Source organism: Struthio camelus, chromosome 2 (genome assembly GCF_040807025.1).
Source record: "Struthio camelus isolate bStrCam1 chromosome 2, bStrCam1.hap1, whole genome shotgun sequence".
NCBI classification, from domain to species: Eukaryota; Metazoa; Chordata; class Aves; order Struthioniformes; family Struthionidae; genus Struthio; species Struthio camelus.
The window spans coordinates 168,813,259-168,841,120 of record NC_090943.1 but is presented as its reverse complement, the minus strand read 5'-3'; the positions used below and the strand labels follow the sequence as shown (position 1 = coordinate 168,841,120).

General features: G+C 48.2%; 1 protein-coding gene across 2 annotated transcripts; it reads left to right on the top strand.

Annotated features, from left to right (window-relative positions):
• Positions 1-27,862, top strand: GPR20 (G protein-coupled receptor 20). 2 transcript variants are annotated; one of them, XM_068933847.1, is made up of 3 exons: positions 19-87; positions 14,117-14,213; positions 26,514-27,861. In XM_068933847.1, the coding sequence occupies exon 3, from the start codon at positions 26,535-26,537 to the stop codon at positions 27,594-27,596; it is 1,062 nt and encodes a 353-aa protein (XP_068789948.1). In that variant the 5' UTR covers positions 19-87; positions 14,117-14,213; positions 26,514-26,534; the 3' UTR covers positions 27,597-27,861. The 2 variants fall into 2 exon arrangements, with proteins under 2 accessions (XP_009682078.1, XP_068789948.1); XM_009683783.2 differs by lacking the exon at positions 14,117-14,213 and having other exon boundaries at positions 1-87; positions 26,514-27,862.

The window sequence follows — 27,862 nt, the reverse complement described above, 5'->3', positions numbered from 1 at the left end:
GCCGGGCTGAGCGCTGGGGAGCGAACACGCTGTCGAATCTGGGAGCGGGCTCAGAGATCGGCAGCTGAGCTTTCTCATTCAAGCTGCGTAAGTACCGGCTGCGGCGTGCATGGGGCTCGGAGAGGCAGGCAGGCTGCGGGGGAAGAGGGAGGGAGTTTCAGCAGCTGCAGCCTGGAAAGGCAGCATGCTCCGGTCCCAGCTGCACAGGCTTTTTGGAAGCCATGTGGACAGGGGCAGGAGTCCTTGCGAGCCTGGTCGAGCGCAAAGCACATGGGTTTTGAACTGGTTTGCTCTGTGCACTAAAGCGGGCAGTACAATGCGGATGGGAATAGCACTTGCAACAAGCGTCTCACATCGGGTACTGAAAGGGTAGAGGACAATCGGGGGGTTTAACAGCCTAGCATTGGCACAAAGGGAGAGAACGTCTCAATGAGGGAAACGTGGCTATTCCAAGTTGCTGAACTGGCCCGTTTGGGTGCCAAATAAACTTGCACTGGTCCGTTATCTCAAATGACCAAGGGTGTGTGCGGACACACATATGATTATACCTACAAAGCAGGCTGCACGCAGAGCTGTCCAAGGGAATTCTGTATGTTACATTGCTTATGTCTGGTATAGCTTCATACACTGCCTACCTCTGTCAAGTGCTGCTACGCATACACTTTGGCATCTTGTGAGTGTCACGGTATGTAGATGCTGAGCTGGGTGCAAAGAGTTTAGGCATAGGTCATGAAAAGGTGCTCTGAGACAGCTCAGGATGAACTTGGTAAAATAGGATTATGAAGCAGAACACTTCCCCTAGCGAAATGGTATGGAAACACCCATACTTTGGGCACTTTGATTACGGATGGAGGAAAGTGGCAGGGCCAGAGTTGGCACAGGTGAGAGGGATGAATGGCCTGCTAGTCCCATCAGCAAGCCACCGCCAGCTGAGATGGGTCTGCTACAGCGCAGTCCCTCCAGTATAGAGAGCATTGCTCATCCTTTACACAAACTATACTCAGCAGTAAAGTGTGATGAACTGGAAATGCAGCTCTTTAGATTCAGTTCAGCTGTGTTTTGGTAACATGAGTTGCCTTTTCTTTCAATATTTCTCACATGCCAGGGCCAATTTCTCTTCTTAAGCTAAAAGTCGGCCCTTTTCCTGAAATGGCAGCTCCTTCAGTAAAAGCTAAAACTCCCCCATTCAGAAATGAAAGAGAGTAGGTGAGCAAGTTTAATCCTTATTACATGCACGTGACAGTTCCAGTTTAAAACCACCAGGGTAAGTGCTTCTGCGGCTCATGACTAGATGAAAATGCTGCATCTCAACTACTCTATAAATCCCTCTCTGAACAGAAAGAAAGGAAAGCTGGGAAAACACAGAAAAAGGACACAAAATCCCCTGCCATCTCCATGCCTATGTTATGGCACTGGTGTCATAGCATCTATAGGGCACAAGTGAGGACAGAGGTGTGTCCTCAGTGGGAACGCTTTTTCCCAAGTGAGAAACTTTTCTAGCTCCTCTAAATGCAGAAATCTGTGCTAACCCACAAACCAGAAAGTAAATCCCCTTCTTTCCACCCTCCCTATTTATATCGGCACACAGCAATCTAGCAGCACGATCAGCTGGCTGCTTTATTAATCAATTGATTTCACTGAGGTTTTGCTTAACTTCATTCCAGCCTCCTTCCCAGTCTCACCAGTCTGTCTGAGATATCATACTTCATGCAGACAGGGAGTCATTTCTTCCCTCCGCGCAGAGTGTAAAGGCACCAAAAGCACCCTAGGAGTCTTCCTTCCCCTGTTTCGAAGAAGGAGGTAAAGGCCAAGGAAAGAATTGTACATGAAACATCTTTCACAGCACGTTCTCCCGGAGACAAGGCAAGCAAGACGGGGGAGGCTGCTGAACAGAGCAATAAATCCCACTGCACGCACGTACAGCACTGCAGCAGCTCTGCTCCCTGTTACGTGCTTGTCCCCAGGGTTGCATCACAGCCCGCCAAGTGCAGGGACGTCCCCTGGGATCAGGCGGTTCCTGGAGGGATGGGGCCTGTCTTGTCCCTACGGCCTCTTTCAGGAGGGAGACCGAACCTGCACTCCACCTTTTCAGAACAGCTGTGGGATTTTGGCTGTCTACATTTTCATCAGCTTGAGACACTGAAACAGGGATCTTTATAGTGGGCAGGTGCTCAGCACTTTCAGGGAAACCTCACCCTTTAAGGATATGTGAATCCCAGCATCTAAAAATGGAGACATCCAAATTCCTGAGCCCGTTTTTAAAATGGGAGCCAAAAATCCCTCATGGGAGTAGTTCTCTAACAAACACACAACATGTACATTGTTTGGACTGTCCTTTACACCAGAGACTGTTATAGCAGGTTTCTATAAATGCCCAGTTGCTAGGCTTAGGGAGAGGTTATAAACAATTTATTACCTAAACATGCGTGTTAGTGAACATCTCATGACATCTAAGGTAAAGTCTACAGCCCCTTCCGAGGAATGTCTGCTGGTTCTTCACAAGCCCTCTGTAAATATTTTAAGGACCCTGCCCGCCCTTCTGGCTCTCTTGTTCTCCTTCCTCTGCTCCAGTTTTCATCCATGCATTTTTCTTTGTAGCTTTTAGCTCTGGTTTTTACTCCATCTGGAAACGACCAAGGATACCTGCACAGAGCAAATCCTATTGACTTCTTAGCAGAGAGAAACTTCCCTTCCAGTAAGTCTGATAGAGTCAAGGCAGAGCCCAGCCAAGTATGACACAGTCCAGAGGCAAAGAAGTTGGGCTGAGGTGAAGGATGAATCAGTGAAGCAGAAAGGTGAGGCCTGGGGCCAGAGCAAATTGGATCAGTAAAGCTGTGCATCAGATAGGACTAGGCTGAGCTGGGCTGTGACACCCAGAGAAATGATGTCACCCGTCAGGATGACGCTAACCAGGGATGCTGCTGTTCAATCTCAGTATGATATTTACTGGGGTCGATATGCCATTAGTGCATAAACATGGAGGAACTGAACTCTTTATTACCTCTTATATACAATCCATGACAGACGTGTATCTCATCTATCAAAGCCTCAAAAAGTGCCACTACAGCCTTTATCACATAACAGAAAGGGCGACTTCTTCCACATTGGCGGTGAAAGATTTACCGGTAAATGTCTCCTTCTCTTCGTAACTTCAGCTACTTTCTCTCCAGGTGCCCGTTTAAAAGATGGGGCACTGAGAAACACCCCTAAGGCTAATGAATGTGGGCTACGGTTCCTGCGATGGTGACCCAGTATAGAGCTCCCATCTCCTCATCATTACATACCTTGAGGTCAGTCTTCTCCATGGGATACCTGGAGACATGGATTTGGGTCTCTTTGGGGAGCTGCCCCACAGTGAAGCTGTTACAAGCAGACTTCGGTCTTATGGGTGAGGACCATCTGTGTATGCTGTGGAGGCTGGCTGAAATTCTCTGCTTTATCCAGAGCAATAGACAACTACAAAAAATTATCTTAAAGTAGGTTGCATGCCCTGGGTAGGCGTTAGCAAGGTTAGCTGTGAAACTGCACTGAGCTCTGAGCACACAGACTGGTGCAGAGATCATTGCAGGTGTTCACAACCCAACTACATGCTCTCAGAGTGATGTACCCAGAAGGATGGAGTAAAGTGGGCACCTGGAGCACAACAGGAGAGGATGCTGAGACAGGCTCAGTAAGATGATCAGCTTCTTGTATGAGATGAAGGGGATTTCTAGCGCTTGGGTGCAGAGGACAAGAGATTGCCAACGGACAGCTTAGGTGACACACGGTGGGCACAGAGTTCCACCAGGCAGAGCCACTATCACCTAATGAGCCCCTCTGCTCCGTGGAACACCTGTCTTACTGGTCTACCTGCTCTCCCGTCCCCTGCTTCCCCGACCACACTGCTGCCCAAGTCCAACGCAGGCCTGCTATTGCCTGCATGTCGACATCCAGCGATGATGTGAATTGAGTCATGCAGAGTACGCCCTCTCGCTATATCTGGCACTGCCTGACTTGTCATTACCCATGTCAGCAGGGAGGACAAGGCATTGTCGGACTCACTAGCAGGACATTAGTCGGGTTCATTTCATCCTCACCCTGAGTCCTCTTCTGGCAGGATGGAGAGGGAAAGGTGGGTTATTGCAGCTGGGTTTTACCTGCTTGGCTCTTACACTGAGTCGCAGTCCCCCCAGCAGCCGGCTGGCTCCTTTTGCCCTGCATGAATATGCCAAGCAATATATCTCCAAGATAAATCCAGGCTGCCAAGCGGTGTTACGCTGTCTCCAGCAACCAATTATGCAGATAAATTGATTGTCATTAGAGTGATGAAGTAGCTCAGCAAATAAACTTTCAGGAATGAAGCAGCCCATTTTTCACATGCCAGGCTCAAGGCTTCCGGCTAGTCTGATCAAATGCACAGAAAATTGTCTCCAGGCGGCACTGGTGCTAGAGATACAGACTTGTGAGGCATGGAGCAAGCCAGTAAGGAACAGATTTATAATACACTGATAATCACACGTTTGTGCACTGTTGTGCGGGCCAGGTTGAGCAGGTAGTTTCTCAAGGGGTCCAGGGCTGAGCCACAGAGCAAGACTACACAAGGGCACAAAGTAAAGCCAAGGGAGACAAGGCTGTCCCTGAACTACCTTTTTTCCTGCCGCCCACAACGGGGTTCAGCAATACTGGGACTGATGCACAAGTCTTATATTTCCCACCCCTGACTCAGCCGCAAAGAGAGAGCTGACTGTTGCGTTCCACCATCAAGTGAAGCACCATAGAGTTCATTTCAACTGGCAGCCATCTCGGAGGATATCCAGGACTGAAATAGCAAAGGACAGACATCAGGAGCCAGAGTCGCGGGCGGGAGAGGAAAAGGAAGGCGAGTCATGCTGCCTCTGGCCCATGCCTAGATTAGGCCTGTCTCATACCAGGGCTGTTCGTCTCCCACTCACAACAGTATTAAGTTCACTCAGAGAACCATAGCTACTAAGATACTAGCAGTAATAAATCTCAACAGTATGACTCCTCGTGAACAGCTTACCTAGGAAAATGTATAACTATTTAAAATGCACTGATTTATTAATGCACTCAGGATGGCTCCAGCCACTAGTTCTTGCCCAAGGGAGCTGAGCAATGGAGCTCAGCATCTTGACTCACAGTATTGGGACTGATATATGACTGGCTGTGATCAGATGGCATATCTAAAAATACAGAGCCTGCAGTTTATTTTTCTTGGAAAATGGAAAGACACCCAAAGAAGCATAGCCCAGTTTAGCAACTGCAGCAGACTGGAATTTTGCTTTAAAGAAACCAGGAAAATTTGCCCAAAAGAAAGTGCCACTTAGGTTATGTTACTGCAATGGGATTAACCTGCAACCCCAGTGCTATGGGGGATCCTCTGGCTGGCCAGGCTGGTCACTCTGTATGACAAAGGACAGCAGTTGCTGATCACATATTCCTGCCCTAGGAGATGTGAGCAGTAGGACCTCTCTGACCAGAAGGAGATCTCTACCCTGGAACCACCAGGGACTGGGTCGATCATTTAGACTACACCTGTACTAACAAACTAAGCAAGCCCAAGTCATGGGCTAAAGCCCTGTCTGCACAGTGTCTTTGTCACCATGCAGGCTAAGAGGCCAGAGACATCTCACTAAAACAAAAACACTTCTCTGCCTTAGCTGGAGGGAGCCGGCGGTAACTCTCAGATGTCCAAAGTCAGATGAGATGAACCCACCTTGAGCCGCTCCAAGGGGAGCTGCCTCGGACATCTCTGGAGCTGTTATCACGTCTGCCTTCGGTCATCGCCTCTCTAGACTAAACAACCCCAGTTCTGTCCATCTCTTCTGGTGGGACATGTCTGCTGGACTTCAGGTCATTCCCACTGCTTTGCTTTGGACCTTTTCCAGGGCAGAGACACATGCCCCTTTTATTATCCCATCTAACAGCATTTGTTACATCTATAAGTGCTTTTCTGGAAGAAAAATCCCTCCAGAGGATGCAAAAGGCCGTGGTGCATGGATGTCAAATAGGTGACACCTAACACCTGACCACACCTCTGGCACAATGGCAACCGAAGCTATCTACAATGAGACAAAGGTATGGAAAGGAACGGGTGACTGTTCAGCAGTGACAAGTTGCATTTTTCTTCCTGGCAAAAAACTTGCTTTGAGTCCATAAATGCAAATTAGAACTGGTGCCTGTTGTATTCTGCTGCCCACCATTTGTCTTTAAAAGAAAATTGGTTATTCTGACATTTCAATTTCCAGTAAGAAAATCCCTTAAATTGCACGTCTGACTCCCTCCTTCACTTCCTGGAAACTTTTCCTGAAAAAGGCATTTCTGCACCTTGTGTTTACAGTGGTCATTGCAACAAAAGGGAAACTGAGGCACCTCCCCAGAAGGTGTCTCTTTGCCCCCGATGAGGCCCCTTGCACAGAGCTCACTGCAGGAGCAGAGACTGCCTGCAGGGACTCAAACTGTAATTTCAAACAGCTGAAAACACAAAGGAAAACATCCCCTCCAAAATAACAGACAAAAAATCAGCAGTTGTACCAGCTTCTTCCAGAGGCAGCAATTTTAGGAACCACTTGTAACTAGGCAGCAGAAGCAGGGTTTTTTTTTTTTTTTTTTTTCCAAATGGGGCCCTTTCTTTTCTTCCTTTTCCTCTAGAGTTTTTCATCACAGTGGAATTTCCTATGATAATCCATTAGATTTATGCTGCCCTGTTCCAGATCAGAGCGTCGCTGAGCTCTGTGCATGTCTAACAAGACAGCCCTGCCCTCAACTGCTTGCAATTTCTACAGACCGGGCAAACAAAGAGGACAGGAGAGAGAGGATTAGCTTGTCCAGGTTGCAGAGAACGAACAGGGAGAAGATGTGACTTTCTCTAAAGCCCTTTTAGGACCGTGGGTCCAAAGACCAGATTTTCCGAGTTGCAGGTGTCCTTCCACCCACAAGCTAGGCTGATCCTACAGCAAAGGACCCCTGCCTGTTGAGCAAACAGTCCCGTCAGCATCCTGCTGCCCTTTGCCAGGTTTGTGCCTGAGCAGGTGGAGGTACCAAACCAGTCCCTTAAGGTCCCCGCCAATTCCCTTCCACTGGTCTGTGAATGTCCCTTCTGTCCTCGCCACCCCACAAAGATGGAGAAACCTTCTCCTGCCTGGCCTGTGCTCAGGGCAGAAGTGATCCAACACAGAGGAATCCACAGGCAGATGGGCGAGAGGGAAGCAGCCCCGGTTAGCATCTCTGTGGCGCAGCATCTGCTCAGAGTAAGGTCTGGGACCTCCAGCCCCAAGCCACATTGCACTCCTGCCACATATCGGGGTGGGCAGGGCTGCCCCAAATAGGAGGGAGCCTTTGGGCACAGCTAGACACTCCTTTGCTGCCTCGGAGGCTGCAGCTTACATTGCGTTCCAGATTTTCCTGCTTGACTTGGCTACGCTGTGCTTCCCACCTCCCCACACCCAAGAGCAGGGTGCCGGAGAGCTGCCTGGTGACTCTCTCAACAGCCTTGAGTGCCCAGTGCAGCCATGCCAAGTGCCCTGCTGACTCCTGCTCTGCAGCCCTCAAGCCAGAGCTGGGCAAGAGCTGCTCCGCAAGGCCTGGCTCTGACCTCCTCAGGGCACGCGTACCCAAGAGATGCCAGAGCTCTGGCTGCCTGCACAGCCTCCCCCTCCAAGCACCAGTGTCCCTGTGTGCCCAGTGACAAATAAATCCAGCAGGAAATACTTTGCTGGGAATTGAGAGAGCTTCACAGTGAGGTTGTGACACTGGACGTCGTGTTCTTGGCAATTAGCTCCTGAAACTTTAAAAAAATAGGGAGAAAAGAACAAGAAGTGGCTGCTGGCCAGAGCTGTTGGGGGGCTGAAAAGGTTGGAGCAGAAGCCCATAAGGGATCCCAATGGGAGCTGGATCACAACGGATAGTGGAGACATAACAGGCCCTGTTCAATGCCCAAAGGTCTCTCCAGCTCATTTTGTTGGTGTGTTGACTGAGGAACCTTGTTAGAAACCTCATTAGTGGGAAAGTGGTGGTGATCTGGGCAGACTGGGGTGTAGAGAGGGATTTGGACTCACCTCCACAGTGTACATTTATACCAGGACAGGGCATGTCCAGCTTTACGTCAAGCAAGAACTGGACATGGGCAGGATCAAGTGCACTCCAAACCAGTCATCTGAGAGAGATCTCAGGCTGGCCCAGAGGAGCAGCTTGCTCTTTCTGCTCTGCAGACATTTTCATCTTCCTGAACTCAGTAGATCCAGCAGCAAACATGCCATGGCTTGGGGAGAGAAATGCAGGGGAAGGCAACGATCAGAAAAGTAGCTTCCCAAAAATCTGGCAGGCAGGCAGGAAGGAAACTGGCTCCTGCACGCTTTCTCCCCCATGCCTGACTCACCCAAAGGGAGTCATGACTGTCATTTGGGAACCACTTGTCTTTCATATCCTTCATCAAACAGACAAATCACGGCTGGATCCCATCAGCAGAAGCTCCCATATGGCAACTGTCTGATCTCTCTCCCTGTATAAACACAAATGGGGAGCTTGTTCGGAGGCAGGGCCATGCACTGGCCTTTACAGTCCTTTGAGGATGGCGACTGACAGCCCAGCAGGCTCTGGGAACTGCCTGTGATCTCAGAGCAGTGCCTTCGCAGGGAAAGCCAGCTGCTCTCTCTTGACCCAGTTACGTTAGGTAGGTAGAGCTGCCTTTGAGCACCACTGAGCTGGAATTACAGAGGCAGTTGGATCATTTTTTATGTGTGGAAACTGCCTCTACTGCCCATGCTGAGAGCCAGACAATCAGCCCGGGGGATGCTGAACGTGATTAGTGATCCAAATCCTCTTTATCTGGGCAGAAGACGCTCATATTTCTTTGCCCCTTTTGTGTTTCTGCCCCAGCATCACAGCCTACCGTTAGGAGAGGGGACAAGTTCTAGGGGACAAGGTTTTTCTCTTCCCCATAGTTTTGTCTAGGGCTAGGTACAAAGGGCTCTGATCCTTCCCTACAGCCCCTCTAAACTTAGAAACAGCCACCTTAGAAATAGCCATCAGGAATAACAGTGCTTCAGGGTTCAGATCCCAAGAGATCAGGAGGATATTCCTTCCCCAGATGGCCCAATGTGACACACCTGGATCACCATGTCAGAGAGCAGCAGAGAATGACCTTTCAATAGGCCAGCAGCCAAAGCTACATCTCTCTCTGCTTGGATCCAAGGGAGCAAACACCATGAGCCCAAAGCTGACTACTGACTATCTGGGATCCAGCTGTCAGTCCCAAACTTTGAGGTTTTCTCAACTGGGCTTCCCATGGACTCTACTAAGGGACCTAGACAAATCCTGGATCTACTTTCAGAATCCACCCATTTCCACACTAGTATTTTCACAGAGCCTGGGGTGAGAGAGGAGGAGAGCAGCACAGCAAAATATAGGCTGGAGCCCACAGCACAGCAGGTCTCCCAGCACAGCCGGCAGGATACATTTCCCAGAGGTAGATGGGCAGATCCTGACCTTGGTAGCATGGCACTGATTCCCATGGAGACACAGAAATGGCCCTGACCATCGATGTGATTGAGCAGTGCAGTCAGGAAGAGACTTCAGCACCCTCTGGTTGTGGGTCCGGAGCTGCCAAAGGGGAGTATGATTTCTCTTCATGCACCAGCAGTGGAGTAGGACTGAGTGAGGGACATGAACTCTACAAAGGAGCAAACACAAGCCCAGATCCTCTGTGAACTGCAAGCCCTGCTGTGTCCACCCCCACCTCTCTCTCATGGACACTGGGTGCTGCACCTCTCTCAGTGCTGGCATCACTGCAGGGTCCAATTTTGACTCAGCTAGAGTAAATGAAGCTCACTGGGGGGAATTCAGCCCTTGAGCCCTCTCCCATCTCTGTCCCCAAGGCCTCACTAGCAGAGAGATTGTCACCCATAAGACAGGCAGGATCAAGGCTGGATGTAGGATGAGGAGCCAGGGGTCCTCCCTTACCTTTCTCGTCTCCACTAAATCAGAGTTGCCACAAGTTGTTCCAGCCAAATATCGGCTTCTCTCCCCTCTCCTCACTCTCAGAGGGGGGAAAGTTAGGGCAGGTGCTTTAGTCCATCAGGCAGGAGCACGGCACCTGGCAGACCCTGCCCTGCTCCATTGTACTCTGTTGCAGGGCTGGGACAGAAGCCAGTGTTTTTATTTCCACATCCTTTGACAATATTCCTGCACCGCTGTCCAAGGCTTACCTTCCAAGGGAAGGGAATGCATGTCTCGCTCATTAATGGTAAGGAAGAGCAATAGGGCTGAAACACACCTGACCAAGCACCACCATTTTTCACAAGAAGAGAAATTCCTTCACATCTGGGAACAGTCTCAAGTGTCTCCACATTTCCCCCTAAACGAAATGCCATGCAGTACTCTCCTAGCAGCTCTCCTCTCTGGGTCTCACAGCACCATGCAGTGAAAGGTGAGTCCCGGAGGGAGATCAACTACAGCAGCTTCTCCACAGCCTCCACCCTCAGGCTATCCACGAGAAAAAAAACAGTTCTCTAGGTCCACAATCCTGCACTTGATTCACACCATGCAACAATGGCCCTGGATGCTGTAGAGAATCAAGAATTTAGGGATCATGGGCAGTGTATGTCATAGAAACATATACAAGTGTTTTCCAGTGCTTATGAACGCTATAGAGGCCTAGGGATCATCCAGGGCAGATTTACTGCAGGAAAGGAGGAGCTGGGGGCGGGGGGTAAAATGGACGTAGGTCCTCCCCAATGCCATTAACTTTATGTGCCATGGTAAATAGTTTCCTCACATGACAAGGAGCAGAGCACATCCACTGTTGCCTCTCCATCAGCCCTGTAGCCGCATCAGGTGGGCAAACTCCCATGTGGGCAGTCTCCTGAGGACAGGCTCCTATTTGTGACTGCGGGCATTTCTTGCTCCCATTTCCTTCTGAATCTCCTGCTCCCTGGTGCAGGAGCAAAGACAGTAGGAAAATATCTCAGTAACATCTGTGTTGGTGGGAAGATGGGAGGAGACTCAATGGAGGTGGTCTACTGGCAGGTGAGTTCTTTTTCTGTAAAGCAGCTGATAAAAAATGGTTTCCTAGACAGCTCAGTGAGGCTCCCACTCTTCTGTGTCCTCCATGCAGTCACGATCATGTGTAAAGGCCTGTCAACTTTTTGAGCTCTGATTCTGCCAGGTCTAGGTCCATAAACTTCTCAGGTAGAGGCTCTCCTTTGCCACTGAAGAAGAGAATGAATTTCTGAGGACCTGTCTGGTCCAAAAGAGCCAAGATATCCTGAAAAAATCAAACATGTGCAGACACGGATTCTGGTTTGGGTCCTTACAGAGCTGAACGGCAGAGATGTCCTGAAAGCTGGTATGGCCATGTGCCTCGAGCCCATCTTGACGGTATTGCTGCGGCAATCTCCATCTCCTCTCATGCAGCAAGGGGTGAAGGACACTCAACTCCCCTCTTTGAAAAGGACTGGAAATCCTTCTGACAACAACAGAGAAGATATCCCCACAGAACAGTGTGCAGTATCACCTCACACCCCACAAGCTATTGCCCACCTTCTCCAAAGCTGCCCAGCTTCTTGCTTTGCTACTCTGTGACACAGTGGACTTTTAACCACAGTCCTGTCCCATCCCTGTTTTATACGAAGCAGTTAAGGGACTGCTAGGAATTAATACAGGCCAGTACCTCCCTTTCCTGCCCTGTCTATTACTCTTTCTCCCACATGCTAATTTCAGCTGAGCCAGTACCTTCGTCCACCTACAGCCTCAAGACATCCACTGCAATATTTAATATTGTTGAACGTTCAGCCAACAAGTTTGAGAACTTTCCACTTACTAAAGCTTCCCCTTTCTCCTGTCTTTCGGTCTGAATATCTGAAAATCAAAAGATTTCTTCATTCATTAGCTACAGTTGCAACTCCTCCTGAAGTCAACTGTGGGAACCGGGTCTGGGACAAAGCATGTCCCAGAGCCCGGATGTGCCTTCTCCACCTTAACGGCAGCATCTGCTTCCCAATATGGCATGCTCTGCACTATCTCAGGCACAACTTGAAACTTTGCAGCTGTTGCCACTCTGAGTCTCGCTCTAAATTCAGCAAGGAGGGAGAGGCTGGGACAGTGGGGGAGTGCAAGGCAATCATTATCCTGTGCACAAGGGATGAGAACAAAGCTCCTATGCATCATGCTAAAGCACAAAAACAAGTCGCTGCAAGGGCCAGGAAGTCCCAGATCAGGTGAACAGAGCGTAAGTACCAATAACCCATCCTGGAGAAAAATCTCCTCCTTTTTTCAGACTCACATTTGTAACTGCAGAAACTTCCTCCTCTGAAGAGTTATTCCTGAAGTATGAAAGTTTTGTTGATGGTCTGGGGGGGAAACCAAGTGTTTGCCACCATAGGCAACATGAAAGATAGGGTCCAAGTTCAGTCTCCTGGCCCAGCACTGGATCATAGGTTGACGACTTCTCTTTCGTTCTTCCTCTCATTTAACTCCCAGCGTGGAAGGAAGCAAAGGCAACTTTACTACCCAGAGATGACTCATGGAGGCCTTCCAATCATACTTGCTTTCCAAGTCGTAAGGAAGTGAAAAGTAGATGAGAACCCAGACACGTGCCTGAGCTGGAGGTCAGTTGTGAAAGGCTGGTTGTCTGGATCAGGGGCGTGTGAAGTCAGGAAGGATATTCCTGAAATTGGGGGAAGAACCTGCCCCTCATTGTGAAGAAACTCAAAATAGAAAATCAATAAAATAACATGACAAAATAGATCAGATCAGCCTTCCTGGGAAAGATCCAAGGATGAAAAGCTAATTCCAGAAAATGAGGTCAACCTTCTCTCATATCCATAGCTACTGTTTGTGCTCTAGTGAGACACGCATGTGTGGAGTTTACCTCTCCTCTATTTATGGATTTGGCCTCTTGACCTGGAATTCAGTGCCTCTCAGTTGATCCTGTTGTGTTGTGACGGGCCATATTCTGCATATTTATTGCATTGGCACCAGTGTTGTCTTTATCTAAAGGATAAGGGAAAAGAGCAATCCAGGACTGACACTAAAATCTAGCATCCATCCTCCCCATCCTTCCAAATAACTATATTTGATGCAGCTTCTCCCTTTATTTTTTTCTGCCCATTTTCCCAGAAGGGATTTCGATAACTACCATAAAACCTCCCGGAGGTAACATCTGAGCATGTCCCTTTTTTCCCCACAGCCCACAGAAAATGGCATGTGTTGCTACCCAGTTTAGACCAGGGAGTCACCCATCTTGAGCTAGGAGTTGGCGGGATTACCCATTTGCTCATCAGCTCTGAGATGGTCCCGATACCCACAATGACAGTACCACCAGTAGGAAAGGGCTATGTGAAGATGGAGGGATGTGGCAGGTTGTTGGGGGCTTCCTTGGTGGAATCTCAGACTCTCATTTCCACTCTCATCTCGTATACACTCAGCCACTTAAGGCTATGGCTTGGATAGATCTTATTAACCCTCTCCCAGATTAGTGCAGCTGGAAGCCACCAAAGTGTGCAAAATCATCCTTTATCTCCCTGTGTCAGGTCCCCTCTTGAGGTCTGTACAAACTGGGTTGGCTCACAGCATGCCACAGGCGTCATGGCATTTGATATGGCACCTTCCTACAGCTGCCAGGGATGCTTCTTTCTAATCACAGTTCATATCGGGAAGATGAAAAGAGGTATTTTCCTCCTGTGTCACACGGCAACGGCTCAACCGCATTGCAGTGGCCTTGAGCTGGCTAATACTCAGCAAGGAGAGTTTGTTCCCGCAGACATACAGGAAAGTTGACACGGGGAGGGGACAAAGGGGGTCAGCAACACCAGTTTTAGTTTGCTAGCAAGGTTCAGACATTAACACTGTGAGGAAGGCTGGATCTTTAGTGTTTCCAACACTTCATAAATTTCAGAGAGACTTAGGGCAAGGAGCCAAATGTTTCGGGAGAAATTCTGAACACTGAAGACAAGTGGAAATTTTTTTTTTTTGGTAGTGTGTATTTTTTCCCATTAGTTGCAAGGCTATATTTAGAAGGGGGGGGGGGAGGGGGGGAAGAGAGAGAGAGAGAGGGAGAGAGAGAGAGAGAGATTAGGCATTTCTTCATATTCTGTAGTCACTCCAGTTGTTCTGCTTGTAGGAACAGATGTCTCTTTCCTGGGGCGATAACATTCAGGTCCACAAGGAAATTTTCTTAACGACAGCTCCTCTAACATAGAAGGGAGATCGGGCCAGAGGTAAGTCAATCTGTTGTGAAGGAATATACTGCAGGGACTGTTGCAGTGAATGCTTTGGGTTATTGGTCAGAGAGAAAGGGGGGGCACAGTATCAGAGAGCTGGCAGCGGGGGGGGGGCCAGGAGGGAATCATTGGAAACCGAACTCAAAGTCTGCTACGGAAAGCATGGCTATCGTGGCAGGGATCCCCATGGGGCTGCGAGCCACTATGGGTGAGACGGAGAGGGCTCCACATCCAACGTGTGGAAGAAGACCTTGGTAAGCCCCTGACTCTGCTCTTGCAGCAGATGTCAAAGCTCATCAGGAGCTACCTGTTCCCAGAGAGCCAGGCTGCACCAGCAGCCATGCCAGGCTGCGAGGGGGCTTTCCCAGCACAAGCTTCTCTGCACTTTGATTTCTGGTCAATGCCATGATATGTGTCTGTTTTCCAAGGAAATGGGGGAGTGAGAAAAGGTGTACGAAGTGGCTGTGAAAAGTACTGTGCTAGCGCATCTGAGGAGTGATGTCTTGTTTGTATCAGAGTATTCCGAGGCGTAACAAAATCTTGGGGAAATGATCCAGGCAGATTGTGGAAGTCAGGAGTGGAGATAGTGCACTGCTCCTCAGATGTGTGCCTGGCACAGGATCAGTCAGGGCTGGGGACATTTTAGCCTCTGTTCGGCCATGCAGCAGGGTGTGAGTTCAGCTTTAAGGAAGATGCTGTTTTCTTTCTCCGAATTAGTTTGCTGGGTCAGCCCAAAGAGAAATAGATTCTTTCCAAGATCCTTAAGCAAGCAGGGTGTGTTTTATGCCCTTCAGAAATGCTCACTGCTTTCTTGGCACTAAATCCACCAACAGCTCAACTTTTCTCCAGGTTGACCCAGTCTATCCAAAACGTGCAAATCCCTCAAGGGACTGGGGAGGAGGGGGTCTGTCTGCACAGCCAGAGAGTGTCCCGTGAGCCCAGCAAAGGAAACCACAGAAATCAGTCTCCTAAAGGGTTAAGATCTGGCAATCCACCCTGGGGGCACCTTGAAAACCAACCCAAGGCCAAGCAGGCAGGGGAGACTGAAGGCTACCCTCAGCGTGCAGGGCACCAAGCTTAATGATGACACATCTCCCACCTTGCTGAATTCCCTGGGCCAAGCTAGGGCATGGCTCCGTGCCTCTGTTTCTCCCACAGCCAGGAGAGCAGCACAACTTGAAGTGTGTACTGTGCTGCAGAGAGTTGTATCCGTGGCGGGCCGGTCTGCCCTTCACGAGGAGGTGGGAGTGCGTCTGACCCCTCTTCCTCTGCTTCTTGCCTTCATCTCCTCCCTGCCTGAGTTTTGATTGCCCTTCTTTCCTTGTGCTCCCTAAGGAAAGAGCCTGCCCTCTTCTGTACTGCATCCCTGGGCCACGCAGGACCCAGTGCACTCCTCAAATGGAAACCTCCACTCTTGCTCTTCCCCCGCTGTCCTGCTCAGGCCTCTCATCAAGGAACAGAGCAAATAGGCAGCTGATGGCAGAAAGAAGGAAAACTGCTCAAAGATTTGCAACTAAAAACTTCCCTTTCAGAAGCTAGCAGCAATGCATCGGCCAGATGTCATTCAGTTAAATCTTCTGCGATGCTTTTCTGCCGGTCTGTGAAGTTCCTGTATGTGCCTATACGGTAATTCTCACTGTAGGGATCTCCTTGTACACAGCCATGATAACTTTTCTTCCAAACTGACATTTCCAGCATTATGTGCTAGGCACCCTAGAGCTGCTACATGGATTATTATAATACTAATAAAATCAAACTCATTTCTCTTGTAATGTAACCACCTCCCAAGAAGGCAGGCATAAATCCATCTCTGCTGACTTCAGTTATACAACTCCAAATCCATGAGCTTCTTCCAAATCTAGCCCAAAAATAATTTTAAAACTTGTTGGAAAAATATATTTTTCCCCCAAAACAGGCACTTTCCTTTCATATTATACTGGCCCACAAAGAACAGAGAAGGAAGTCATGCTTTGATTTCTTGTATTAGAGTTAGAAAGAGTATTCGCTGCAGAGATGTCATTTCATGCTTCTTCATGACAGATGGTACTTGGTACTAGCCCTGGCAGGCTATGAGATATTGGACTTTTAAATGCTAACAGCATGATTTACGAAGCGTTCACCAAAGCACTTAATATTTCCAAGGCCAAGATCTGGTAACACAGAGAAGAGGGATATGAAAAATGCAACAGTATCAATAAGGCATTTTAGAAGTCTAAACATTTCAGGAGGGACTTTTCTATAAAATGTGATATAAACAAGTGAGTGCAGGCACTTATTAGCACTTTTAAGAGGACCTGTATAAGCAAGCCTTATTAGAGACCTATAAAGGGCCTGTGCTTCCCTGCCACTGCTATGTGCACGTGTGTGAGTCCGGAGGGGCCAGCCAGGGAGCTGCAGCTTATATGCGCAAGTCTGCTGCTTTGTTCACTTAAACCAGTGCACACAGCTGGGCTCCTTCTTTTAAAGGCCGAAGCATTACTGCTGCCAATGAGCACGGAGGAGGTATAAGCCCTTAACAGATTTGCCGGCAGATGAATTTCCTGCTCTGTGTATCTTTGGGAGCTTCATTCCATATTTTCCATGCATGCTCAGGACAGGGCTGGGGAAGGATCCCGTAGATCTTTCCAGATGTTAAATAGCTTGTGTCTGGGGTGTCTGGGACCGGTGATCCCTCACCTGGTACTAAGCAGCAGGTTCAAACCTAGATGCAGAGAGTGTGCCTCCGGGCCAAGCTGAGTGGTCTTCCTCACATCTGGGTCGCTTTACTCCATGAAGAAGATAAATACAGTTCAGAGAGTTGTGTTCCCTCTCTTCTACCTGGCAGTGATCCCTCAGGGCCTTGGATGATCTGTTAGACTAAGTTTTTGCTCAGGTACCCACAGGCTTTTGCAATCTGACTGCCTCTGCCTGAACCAGGCAGCTGGGTCCCTTGCTCACAGAGGATCTAATTTTGGCCTTAGACTTGCTGAGAGCATGGGGTCTACCCATGTGCACACGAAGCATTGAACACGGCAGGTTGGGTGGAAATCAAATCACAACTCGTGGCAGTACCCATAGTCCATCCACAGCAGTGCCTTGGAGATGGAGGGTCAAGCGTAGACTGCTCAGGCATATCAGACAGGAGGTAAATGGCTCAATGGCCTATCAGCAACGGCAGCCCAATGACTAACATTGTGCTAGCCTCCAGCCATCCCTAGACTGTGATGGCTTACGCAGCCCAAAGGACAGCCTCTGGCCAGGCCAGGAGATAGATATCTAAGTTTTTCCTCTGGCCAGAGGGAATATTTGATTCCCAAGGGCAACACCAGGGCTGCAAAAGTCGGTAGGAGGTTGTTAATCTCTCGGTGTTGTGCAAAGGGAATTCAGACCTTCTTGGCTCCCATTAAAGGCTCTCTGGTTGTAATTCGGCACGTGGCTACTCAAACTGGGAGACAAGGGTAGGAGTTGCTGCCTATCATGCTCTGCATTGTATATGATGAACCAGGCTGTGGCTGAACGGTGCAGACACCAGGCAATCAGCTAACATCCATCCCTAGTCAGGCTGGTTCTGCCTTAAGGAAGATATGATTTGATGCAAATCTGAAAGTATTTCGGTGCAGCAAAAGAGAAAGACAGAGGCAGGCAATGTTTTTCCTTGCAAAGAAGCCACTCAGTCCTGTTTACAGTGTTTCAGTGCCAAAGCAATTAAGAGTTTGCAGGGATGAAAACCTAAATCAGAGGCTATGTGGTGGAGAGTGCTAGTAAACTCCCTGCAGTTTCATATTTGAGGAAACAAGGATTATCCGGTCATATTTAGTGCATGTTTGTGTGTTTGTCAGCTCCTGGCTTCTTCTGTCCTGCTAATGTTTTTCAGTCCATTGGGTAATTTCACCCAAAATTTGGCAGAAGGGAAAGATCACCTCAGCTTTCAAGAAACTAGGCAGCAAAGAGAGGAGAAAGTCTAACAAGTGCCTGAGCGGACTTCCGCGGAAGAGCGGAACGTGAGTTCTCATTAAGGCACATGAGAGGCAACGTCCACATGAGAAAAAGTTACAATAAGCAACCCAAGCAGGAGAAAGCATTCATCCAATCCTGCAAGTCACTGCAAGACATGAAACCATATCAAATCACGTGTCATTTCATCTGACACTCACAGAACAGTGTGTTTTGCATCACTGAAGCACCTTATACTTCCACAGCACTGGAGGCAAAGGACAAATCCTGCTTTGGACTGTGTCTGACTATTTCCAGCTGCAGTTCTCCAGCAGTCAGGTGTTTCACACATACTGTTCAATTGTCCACAGACCTGGAGGTTTCTAGGACACATCAATGCCCAGAAATCAAGTGAGAGCAGAGATCTGATGCCCTCAAATACTGGAGGCTCCTGCCTCAGGAATAGCCCCGTTGCTTCCTGAGGCACGATTCCCCTCTCACAACCCTAAATTACGTTCCTCAGCACCAACCCAGCAGGCCCAGGCCAGGGAGGGTAGGCTGGGTCAGAGAACCAGCAGTGTTTAGTTTAGGCACCTACAGATGCAAAAAAAGGGCTGTTTGGGATTGTGTAGAAGAGCAAGGCCCCCCACTCAGAGTTCAGTGGGAATTCAATGCTTCTGACAACCCCATAGGGAAGCCAAGTCCCTCAAATCCCTGCGGAAAATTGTCTGCTAAGTTCAAGGATACCCTTTGCCAAAGATGCCCATTAAAAAGATACTTTCTGCCTCGGGGTGGGATCTTTCTCCCCAGGACATTAGCTCCTTTCTCAGGACCTTGGGCTAGAGGGGAGACAGCTCTTCCCCTTCAGCAGCCAGATTCATTCCCTTTCTCCCGCTTTCTTCCTCAGTTCCCTGTCAGCAAACCTACCCTCCCCATGCTGCGTGTGAGGCACACAGAACGAACGCTACCACGTATAGGGCAAAGTCCTCAACATGCACAAAAACACCATATTTGGCTAGTTTGAGCCAGAGTTGAGTGAGAGCTTGCCAGAAGGAGAATCAGGCAATTTAAACCGAAAGAGAGTAAGTTTAACCCTTCGTTTATAAATATGATGATAAATCACCCAGGGAACTTTAAACACGGAGAGGCTGCAAAACTAAACACATGCTGCTGCCATCCCTGGCAGCAGAGTAACATTAACAGGCTAGACTAGATGAGGGGAAAAGGGGGAATGATAGAGGAGCCAGTTTGCCAGGTCAGATGTTCTGATTCAGGGAGACAGGGAGATGAGAAAAGCTGAAGCTGTTTATACAAAATAACACTCATTCTCACTTGTTAATCTCCTTTTCATCTTTCCCATCATAGTGCACATCTCTCTGGTTCTCCTTTTTTGTGTCCACATGCAAAGATCTTATCTGCACACACCAATAAATAACCCTTTTGGAAGGCAGCTAGGAGAGAGCTCAGTTGCCTGACCTGCCTTGTCTTTTGTGTCCCATTACTTGAATTGCTGAGCCAGATCCAAAAATCCCTTGGGTCAAGGAAGCAACTCGCATTGACTTCTGCAAGTGCAGGATGAGGTTTAAGGCTGACACTGAGCTAAAAGTTGTGCAGAAAGAAATAGAGGATGGTGAAGGAAACCCTCCTGGGGCAGATGTAGCACTGGGCTGCCCATACTACAAGAACAAATGCAATGCCAAACACTGAGCAAGTGACAGAAGAGGCCGGAGGGCCTGGTTTCAGCACAGCATCCATCTGTTTCCTACTTGGCCCAAGAATGATGGAATTGGTTGCGTCATATAAAAAGAGAAAGTATTTCACAGCAAGTCCCTGTCTCCCAGTGCTGAACAGGGACCTTCATCAGAACAAAGGAAACCAGGTCAACCTCAAATCTCTGTCCCTCCCCTTATCCCTTTTCTACCCAGATGTCTGCTGTACTTTTAAGGAAATGCTACCCACAGTCTCCAGCCAGACAGACAAAATCCAGCCTGTGAGGTATAATATAACAGCGTAAGCCAAGCACTTTCAGGCAGCACTCAGAAGGGAGCGTGTTTACCCATCCCGGGCTTTGCAGTCTACCAGTTCTACAAAACAGGACTGCCCGGATATCTGGATGCCGAGAGTTGAAGTAAGCCTGATGAAGGCCCAGCTTCAAACTCTCAGGAGATTTTAGGAAGAGTGGCAGCTCAGGGGCTATTCACTCTGTAAGCAGATATGACTTTGGTTCCTGTAGCTCTACATGAGCTCATGCCATAGCTGTAAGCTGGGGTAGCAATAAGCAGTGAGATCATAGCAAAACAGAGGTCTCCAGGGCTGCAAGGCTTCCCATGTATTTAGCCATGACCCACGCTGACTGCTATATGCCACCATTCCATGGTTATGGGTAGCTGAACTGACCTACTCAACACCAGCACGAGTATTTCTGGTCATAGAGAGATACCCAGTTGTGGGAATTTTTGGACTCAGAAATGGGGGAGGTTGGAATTAAAAACCTTTGGAAATGTTTGTTTTTTCCTTGGACACAAGGTCACATTGCCTTTCTGTGCCTTGCTCAGCCTGCTGTAAAATGGGGCAATGTACCTTTGTCAAGCGCTTGGAGACCCACAATGGAAAAATACTTAGGAGCTGTTAACCAGGGGTTTGGTCCTGCTCCATCTCATTAAGAGTATTCAGAGGAATGCTATTACATTGCCAGTCCAGCCCTCCATCCCTTCTGATTGTGAACCATGAGATGAGAGCAGTCCCACAAAGAAAGCAAAAAAGGCCATTCACCCAAACATCCATCAGCAGCAATTCAGTTACAGGAAGGCTTTTCACACTGCAGACTAAGAGACAGCTCATAGTCTGTCAGTGAGGAAATCTTCAGAATTACTTAAATCTGGTGAGGTTTCTTGCACGTAGCTGCTTGGCTTTTGAGCCCATGTGGGGCAGCCGTGGAGTGAGAAGAGACACCAGCTCTTGCACAACTTCAGCATTGCATATTCAATCTGGTAAAGTGCTACCTGCTGTTTTTTAGCAGTCTACAACATCTAAAGTTAATTTCACTGTAAATGAGATTCAGTAGGAGGGGTGAATATGCAAGCAGCACACTCTATATGCTGATGATTATAATTCCCGTGTATGGACAATACTCACAGGGGAGCATACCCTATTAGTTTGTAAAGTGGCCTACATACCTCTACGGCAATGTGAGGATGAGGCACATTTGAACGCATTTCACGTTACTGATTTTGCTGAGGCAGAAAATGAAAAATGCAAGATGAATGTCAGGTATTCCCGATAAGAAGGTATCTGAGACTTGAGAAAAATCTCCCAGAGGGGGCAAGCTGCTAACAGGCTCAAAAATCAGAGTGAACAGTCAGTGCTTTAGAAGTACAATAGGAAAACAGACAAACGCACACTCAGGGAAATACCCTTAAGTGCCTGCTAAGAAGTGGGATAGGTGATTTTGTCGTCTTCACTTGCTCCCCAACTGTATGAATACAGATACACAAGCTCGTGCTGCGCTCAAGAAGCAGCAAAGTCTTTATTTCCCAGTTTGCATGGCTGCAGCGGCTTCCACGTTGCTTCCCTTAACAGCATCTACAATGGGAAATCTGGGAGCAGATCCAGGCATCTGCTCATTTGTTTTTGTTATTGGGTAATTAGAGTGCCAAACAAACAAACAGAGTGGATGGGATGTTGAGAATATCATTAGAAAGTCATTAGAAAAAGGGGCCATGTTCTGCATCCTCCCCATGCATCTTTCTCAGGTACCAGACGTTCCAACTCTTCTACCTTCAGCCAGTCTCGGGTCTAGTTTTTCCTGTTATTCGCTGACAGCGTTACTTGGCACAAAATGTAAAGAGACAAGACTCTCCCCCAGGAGTTTGCAGGCTCAATCAGACCCAGACAAAATAATATGAACATGTGTGCTCCTTTGGCTGCCGCTGGAGTTCAGCGCAGAGTGAGGTAATCCAGTCATTCCTGAAACACAAGATGTTCCAATATCCGGTTTCTGCTAGAGATGTCCTAAGAAGTGCAAAAGTGCTTGTGAGTTAGGATTGCTCTTGTTTGCTGAGCAGTTCCTTGGGACATTACAGGTGCTCTGATGCCAGCCTTCGGGATTTCACTCCTGTCACATAACCCAACACTGGGTTCATCTTTATGGATGAGCCCCAGCCATGCCAATGAGCAATCCAACTATGTGGAACTGAGTAGCTACATAAAAAGCACAGATTGCTATTTGATTTTACATATCCTTCCAAGTTCAAGGATATTTGAAACCAGCCTTTTTCTTTGACATTATCTCTAGAGAGTAGATGACAGGCAGGAAGAAATTAGAGCAGTCACTGGACTCCAGATCAGCAGATCCAGGCTCCCTCACAATAGTAAAGCCACTTCTCTAAACATTTCTAGAGGGAATGTCATGCCACATCTTCTAAATTCCCCATCCTAGTCTCTGATTTTGTTCGAAAAATGTTCTGCTTCATGCTCATCTGGCTCAAACGAACCACACAGAAACCATGGCTGGCCCATAGCATCCTGTAAGGACTCTTGATCTGGACTGTTGTCTTGACCGTTTGCCAAACATACATACTTTATCCTCTGCCTTCTCCAAGGTGAGGAGGACAGGAACGTACCCACACTTTGGCTGCTTAGTCCTCCCCAGAAGCCTGCCTGGTCATACCCTATCACCATATCCACCATCACCATATCCATCACCAACACAGGCTGGGAACTGTTCTACTGAAAACAGCCTGGCTGTTATGGTGGATCCTAGGCGGAACACATGCCAGCAAGCAGTGTACTGTCATTGCAAACGAGGCAAACTGCACACTGTGCTGTATTTGGAGGCTTACAATCAGCAGATTGAGGGGAATTATTAACTCCACTAATTCAGCACTAGTGACGCATCCAGTTTGGGACTCCTCTGTTCAAGAGGATGATGAAAAACAGGAGATGGTCCAGCAGAGGGTCACCAGGACAGTCAAGGGCTTGGAGCACATACCCTGCGAGAAAAGGTAGGGAAGCTGGGCTTGTTTACTAGGACTAAGAGTAGGCAAAGGGGGAAATCTAATCACAGCCTACAACTACTTGAAGCACAGTTACAAAGATGATGGGACCAAACTCTTCTTTGCAATGCCAGACGATACAGCAATGGGAACAGCCACAGAACCCTGCAGCTGGGAAGGAATAACCCCATGTACCAGGACACACTGCAGGACAACTGACTGGAAAGCAGCTTTGCAGAGAAGGACCTGGGGGTCCTGGTGGACAACAAATTGTACAAGAGCCAGCAATGAGCCCCTGTGGCAAGGAAGGCTGATGGCATCCTGGGCTGCACTAGGCACAGCATTGCCAGCAGGTCAAGGGACATGTTCCTTCCCCTCCACTCAGCTCTGGTGGGGCCACATCTGGAGTGCTATGTCCCATGCTCGGCTCCCCAGGACAAGAGAGACATGGATAGACTGGAGTCCGGCAAAGGGACACAAAGATGATTAAGGGCCTGGAGTATCTTTCATATGAGGAGAGTCTGAGAGAGCTGGAACTGTTCAGCCTGGAGAAGAGAGAGTTCATGGGGGATCTTATCAATGTGTATGAATCCCTGATGGGAGGGAGTAGAGAAGGCAGGAGACAGACTCTCATCAGTGGTGCCTAGTGACAGGACAAGAGTCAATGGGCACAAACTGAAATGCAGTAAATTCCATCTGAACATAAGAATAAACTTTTTAGGTTGAGGGAGGTAAAATGCTGGAACTGGCTGTCCACGGATGCCATGGAGTCTCCATCCTTGGAGATATTCAAAACCTGACTGGACACAGTTCTGAGGAACCTGCTCTAGCTGACTGTGCTTGAGCAGAGGGGGTTGGACTAGATGATCACTAGAGGACTCTGCCAACCTCAGTTACTCTGTGAGTCTGTGAAACTGCAGCTTGAGAGGTTCAGGTCGGGCATTAAGGAAAACTTATTCATGAGGAGAGTGGTGCAGGGAGGGTGGAGGTAGGACGAGAGACACCCAGGGATCCCTTTCAGCCAGTGCTACCATCCTATGATCCTACTCCCGTAACGCTGAAAGTCAGTGAGACAGGAACATAGGCTTTCAGTCTATGTGCCACTCATACTCCTCCCCTGCCATTCAGACCCTAAGCAATGATTTTTTATTAAACCTCTTCTCCTTTCCTCAGTTCACACAACTTTGACGGATGTTGTTATCCACAAGATGGAAAGTATAAGATTTCCCATCCTGAGCTAACTCATGACCAGTGGCTCATTTACAGAACCATCAGTGCCTCCAGCAGAAAAAACAAAAACAAAGCAAAACAAAAAAATCTACACATTCTGCTGGCATTTATTAACCATGCTCCATCAATAATCTGTGACTGCTGCTATGAAAGTCTTTCTTTCCCTGGGTTGCTACTGTAACTCTAAACTAAGCCAAAGGCCACTTTTGGCCAGTACTTTTCAGAGAGTTTTGAAATCTCATGGTCATTGAGGGTGTAGTTGTGTTAGAATTTGATCTTGTTCAGATTTGGAAATGAAAATATCTATCTTGACAGTCCCAAGCTGTCTGTTCTGGAGATACAAACCGTAGAGGTTAGAGCTATTGAAGATCCACAAGCTCAGGGTCTTGGGAATCTCCTCCTCTAAATCTCAGTTCCCCAACTTTTTATCCCAAACAGCCGGAAGCCTTCTACTTTTGTCAAGAGATATGGAGAAGTCCAAGAGCTTGAGAGTTATGGCTAGCAGGGATTTGTGTTTCGTTAGCTCACCAGGCAAGTTTCTAGTAGAGCTGGGCAGGTAAGGTGGGCTTTGGCACTCGTCAGGCAGGCCGAGATCAGTTGCGACCCTTTCCGGACCTAGTTAGGACAGTCCCCACAAAACATTTGCTTTTGGCCAGTAGGAACTCTCTTGTGGAGCCCCTTTTCACTGGAAAGCTTCTGGCCCTCTTCCTCTGCTTTCTACAAGTCCACCGACAACTTGAAGCGTCTCACAGACAATGGGACACCCTCAGTCCATCCTCGCTATCCCCAGAAGCAGCAAAGAGGACTAGTCCAGGCAGAGAGTCAGCTGCCAAAGGACAAGCTGGATATCCAGACCCCTCTTAGCAATTCCACTTTCCCTCTTCAGACATGCAGCCCAGGCACATTGTGTTTTCTGTGAACACGGAAGATGTGCTTGCAGCTCGTTTTCTCCTAGCCCTTCTGCACTTGGCTCTTTGGTAGCAGGGATTTCAAACCCTCATAACTCAAGTCTTTCAGCATCTTTCTGTGCTGATTCAAGCTGATTTTTTTTAACCTCACAGTCCTGCTCGGCCGCTTTGAGATATTCCAGACATTTTTCAACCATTTATTTTTATTGAAACCAGCCAAGTCTCTGTATATATTGGGCTTTTTTTTTTTATCTTTTTAATATACAAATCAGTTTAAAATAGTGTATAAGTCAGGAATGATTTGCAAATTAAACTGTCAAACCCTGGCAGGAGTAGCAGCTGACACCCTCGGTTTGAAATCTCCTGGCTCTCATAGCTGTTGCTATGAGTGCAAATCTCTAGAAGATGCCACACAACCTGCTCATGCTTCCCTGGAAAATTCAGCCATCCTTTGCCTCTTCACAAGTCTCACAGTTCCTGAAAGTGCTGCTGCACATGACTCTCATGCTATCACCTGGCTGGGGGAATGGATGTGATATTTAGGAGTCACGTGATGGGGCTATGGTTGTGCCATTAGGTCAGGCAAATATCTTCTCACTGCCAGCACTACCCTCCTCCCATGGCAGGGCAGGGAGAGCTCCCAGCTAGGAAGAGGTTGCTCTGATGAGAGAAGGACTCAGAAGGGTGTGTGCCATGTTCAGAAAACAAAACTTTTTAGGAGCCCCATAAGAGTGCAACCCTCCCTGTCAAGACAGCAAGTGAGCTGTGCCCTCCAGGAACAGCAACGCACCTTGTTTGCCCTCAGCGACCCCATCTATTTCCCTGGGCCATTCACCACATGGCTGGGCCAAGCACGACTCACACTTCTCCACTCTACCACCTTAGTCCTTCCCTTGTCCTGTCTGCTCCCTTCAGCACAGTTCACTTCTCTATTATTGCTCAGTCCTTAAACCCACTTGTGCCCAGGGCAGGGAAAGAGCAGCTTGAGGTGGGGATTGCGCATCTTCTCTGGAACAACCAGCTGCAAGCACTGAAAGTCAGTGGCTACAAAAACAGGTATTTTCCTAGCGATTATTGGTAATCTCAGCCTGCTACTTAATATTGACAGGTGAAATGCTCAGAAACTACAGCAATATACATTGTCTCTGAGGATGTGCAAAGACATTGGTTAAAATGTTCTTAGTTGGGGGACAATATTTCGAGCCCTAAAGGAATGCTGACATACCCATCAATATCTGTTTCTTTTCTTCCAGACTTCTGGGAAGCCAGTGACCATGCCGACCTCCTCCACCCAACTGCCGGCCGTTGACCCTATCAACTCTACCCAGGGACACAACTCCAGCCTCCAGTTGTTCTCCAAGTTCATCCACCCTGACAAAGAACTGTACAGAGAATTTTACAACCTGTGGATTGCCCTGATGGTGGTCAATGCCATCATTTTCCTGGTGGGTGTTGTGCTGAACAGCTTGGCGCTGTACGTCTTCTGCTTCCGTACCAAGACAAAAACCACCTCCGTTATCTACACCATCAACTTGATTGTTACTGATCTCTTGGTGGGCTTCTCCTTGCCTGTCCGGCTCATCATGTTCTATAGTGCAGGGGACTGCCTGAATTGTTCCTTGGTTCATATCTTTGGCTACTTTGTCAATATGTACTGCAGCATCCTCTTCTTGACATGCATCTGTGTTGACCGCTATCTGGCAATCGTACAGGTGGAGGCCTCACGTAAATGGAGGAACCCCACCTGTGCCAAGGGGATCTGTGTCTTCATTTGGATCTTTGCAACCGTGGTGACTTTCTCCATCCTGAGCATGGCAATACAGTTTGCCCAGTGCTGCCTCTCCAAGATCCTGGCCCTCATGGTCTGTGAGTACTTCTTCCCCCTCATCATAATCATCTTCTTTACCACCAGGATTATGTGTGCTCTATCCAAGCCCAGCCTCATGCACCAGAGTCGGGAGAGGAGAATGAGGGCTGTGCAGCTCCTTATCACTGTCCTCATCATCTTTATGATCTGCTTCACTCCCTTCCATGTGCGACAGGTAGCAATCTCCATCAACCCAGACATGCCCCATGATGTCAGCCTCATTGTCTACCACGTGACAGTGACTCTGAGTAGCCTCAACAGCTGCATGGACCCCATTGTCTACTGCTTCGTCACCAATAACTTTCAGTCAACCATGAAAAATATCTTCAGGAAAACCGAGCCAGAACAAACCAGTGTGGACATCCTGGGTATGAACAAGAACTCCAAGGGCTCCAATGCAATCATTGCCTTCTCAAACACAATAGGAAGCCCTCTGAGCTTGCCATCAGCAAGCAGTGCCCAGATCTAACCCACTTCTGATGGGACATGCTGCAGTAAGCCAGCGTAACGATGCTGGAATATCGCTAGGATGCATGGTACTATTGTCTTTGACCTCTTTGTCTTTCAGGCTGAGGTTCAGAATGACAGCGGTGGAATTTATTCCTGAAGAACATTGTGGTCTGTTTGGAAGGAGAAACTTGCAGTGCTGTTAGTACCAATACAAAAGAGAGTCTACTAATTACTGTTCCCAACAGGAATGTTTTCTTTGTATTTTAATACAGACATTTTGCTAGC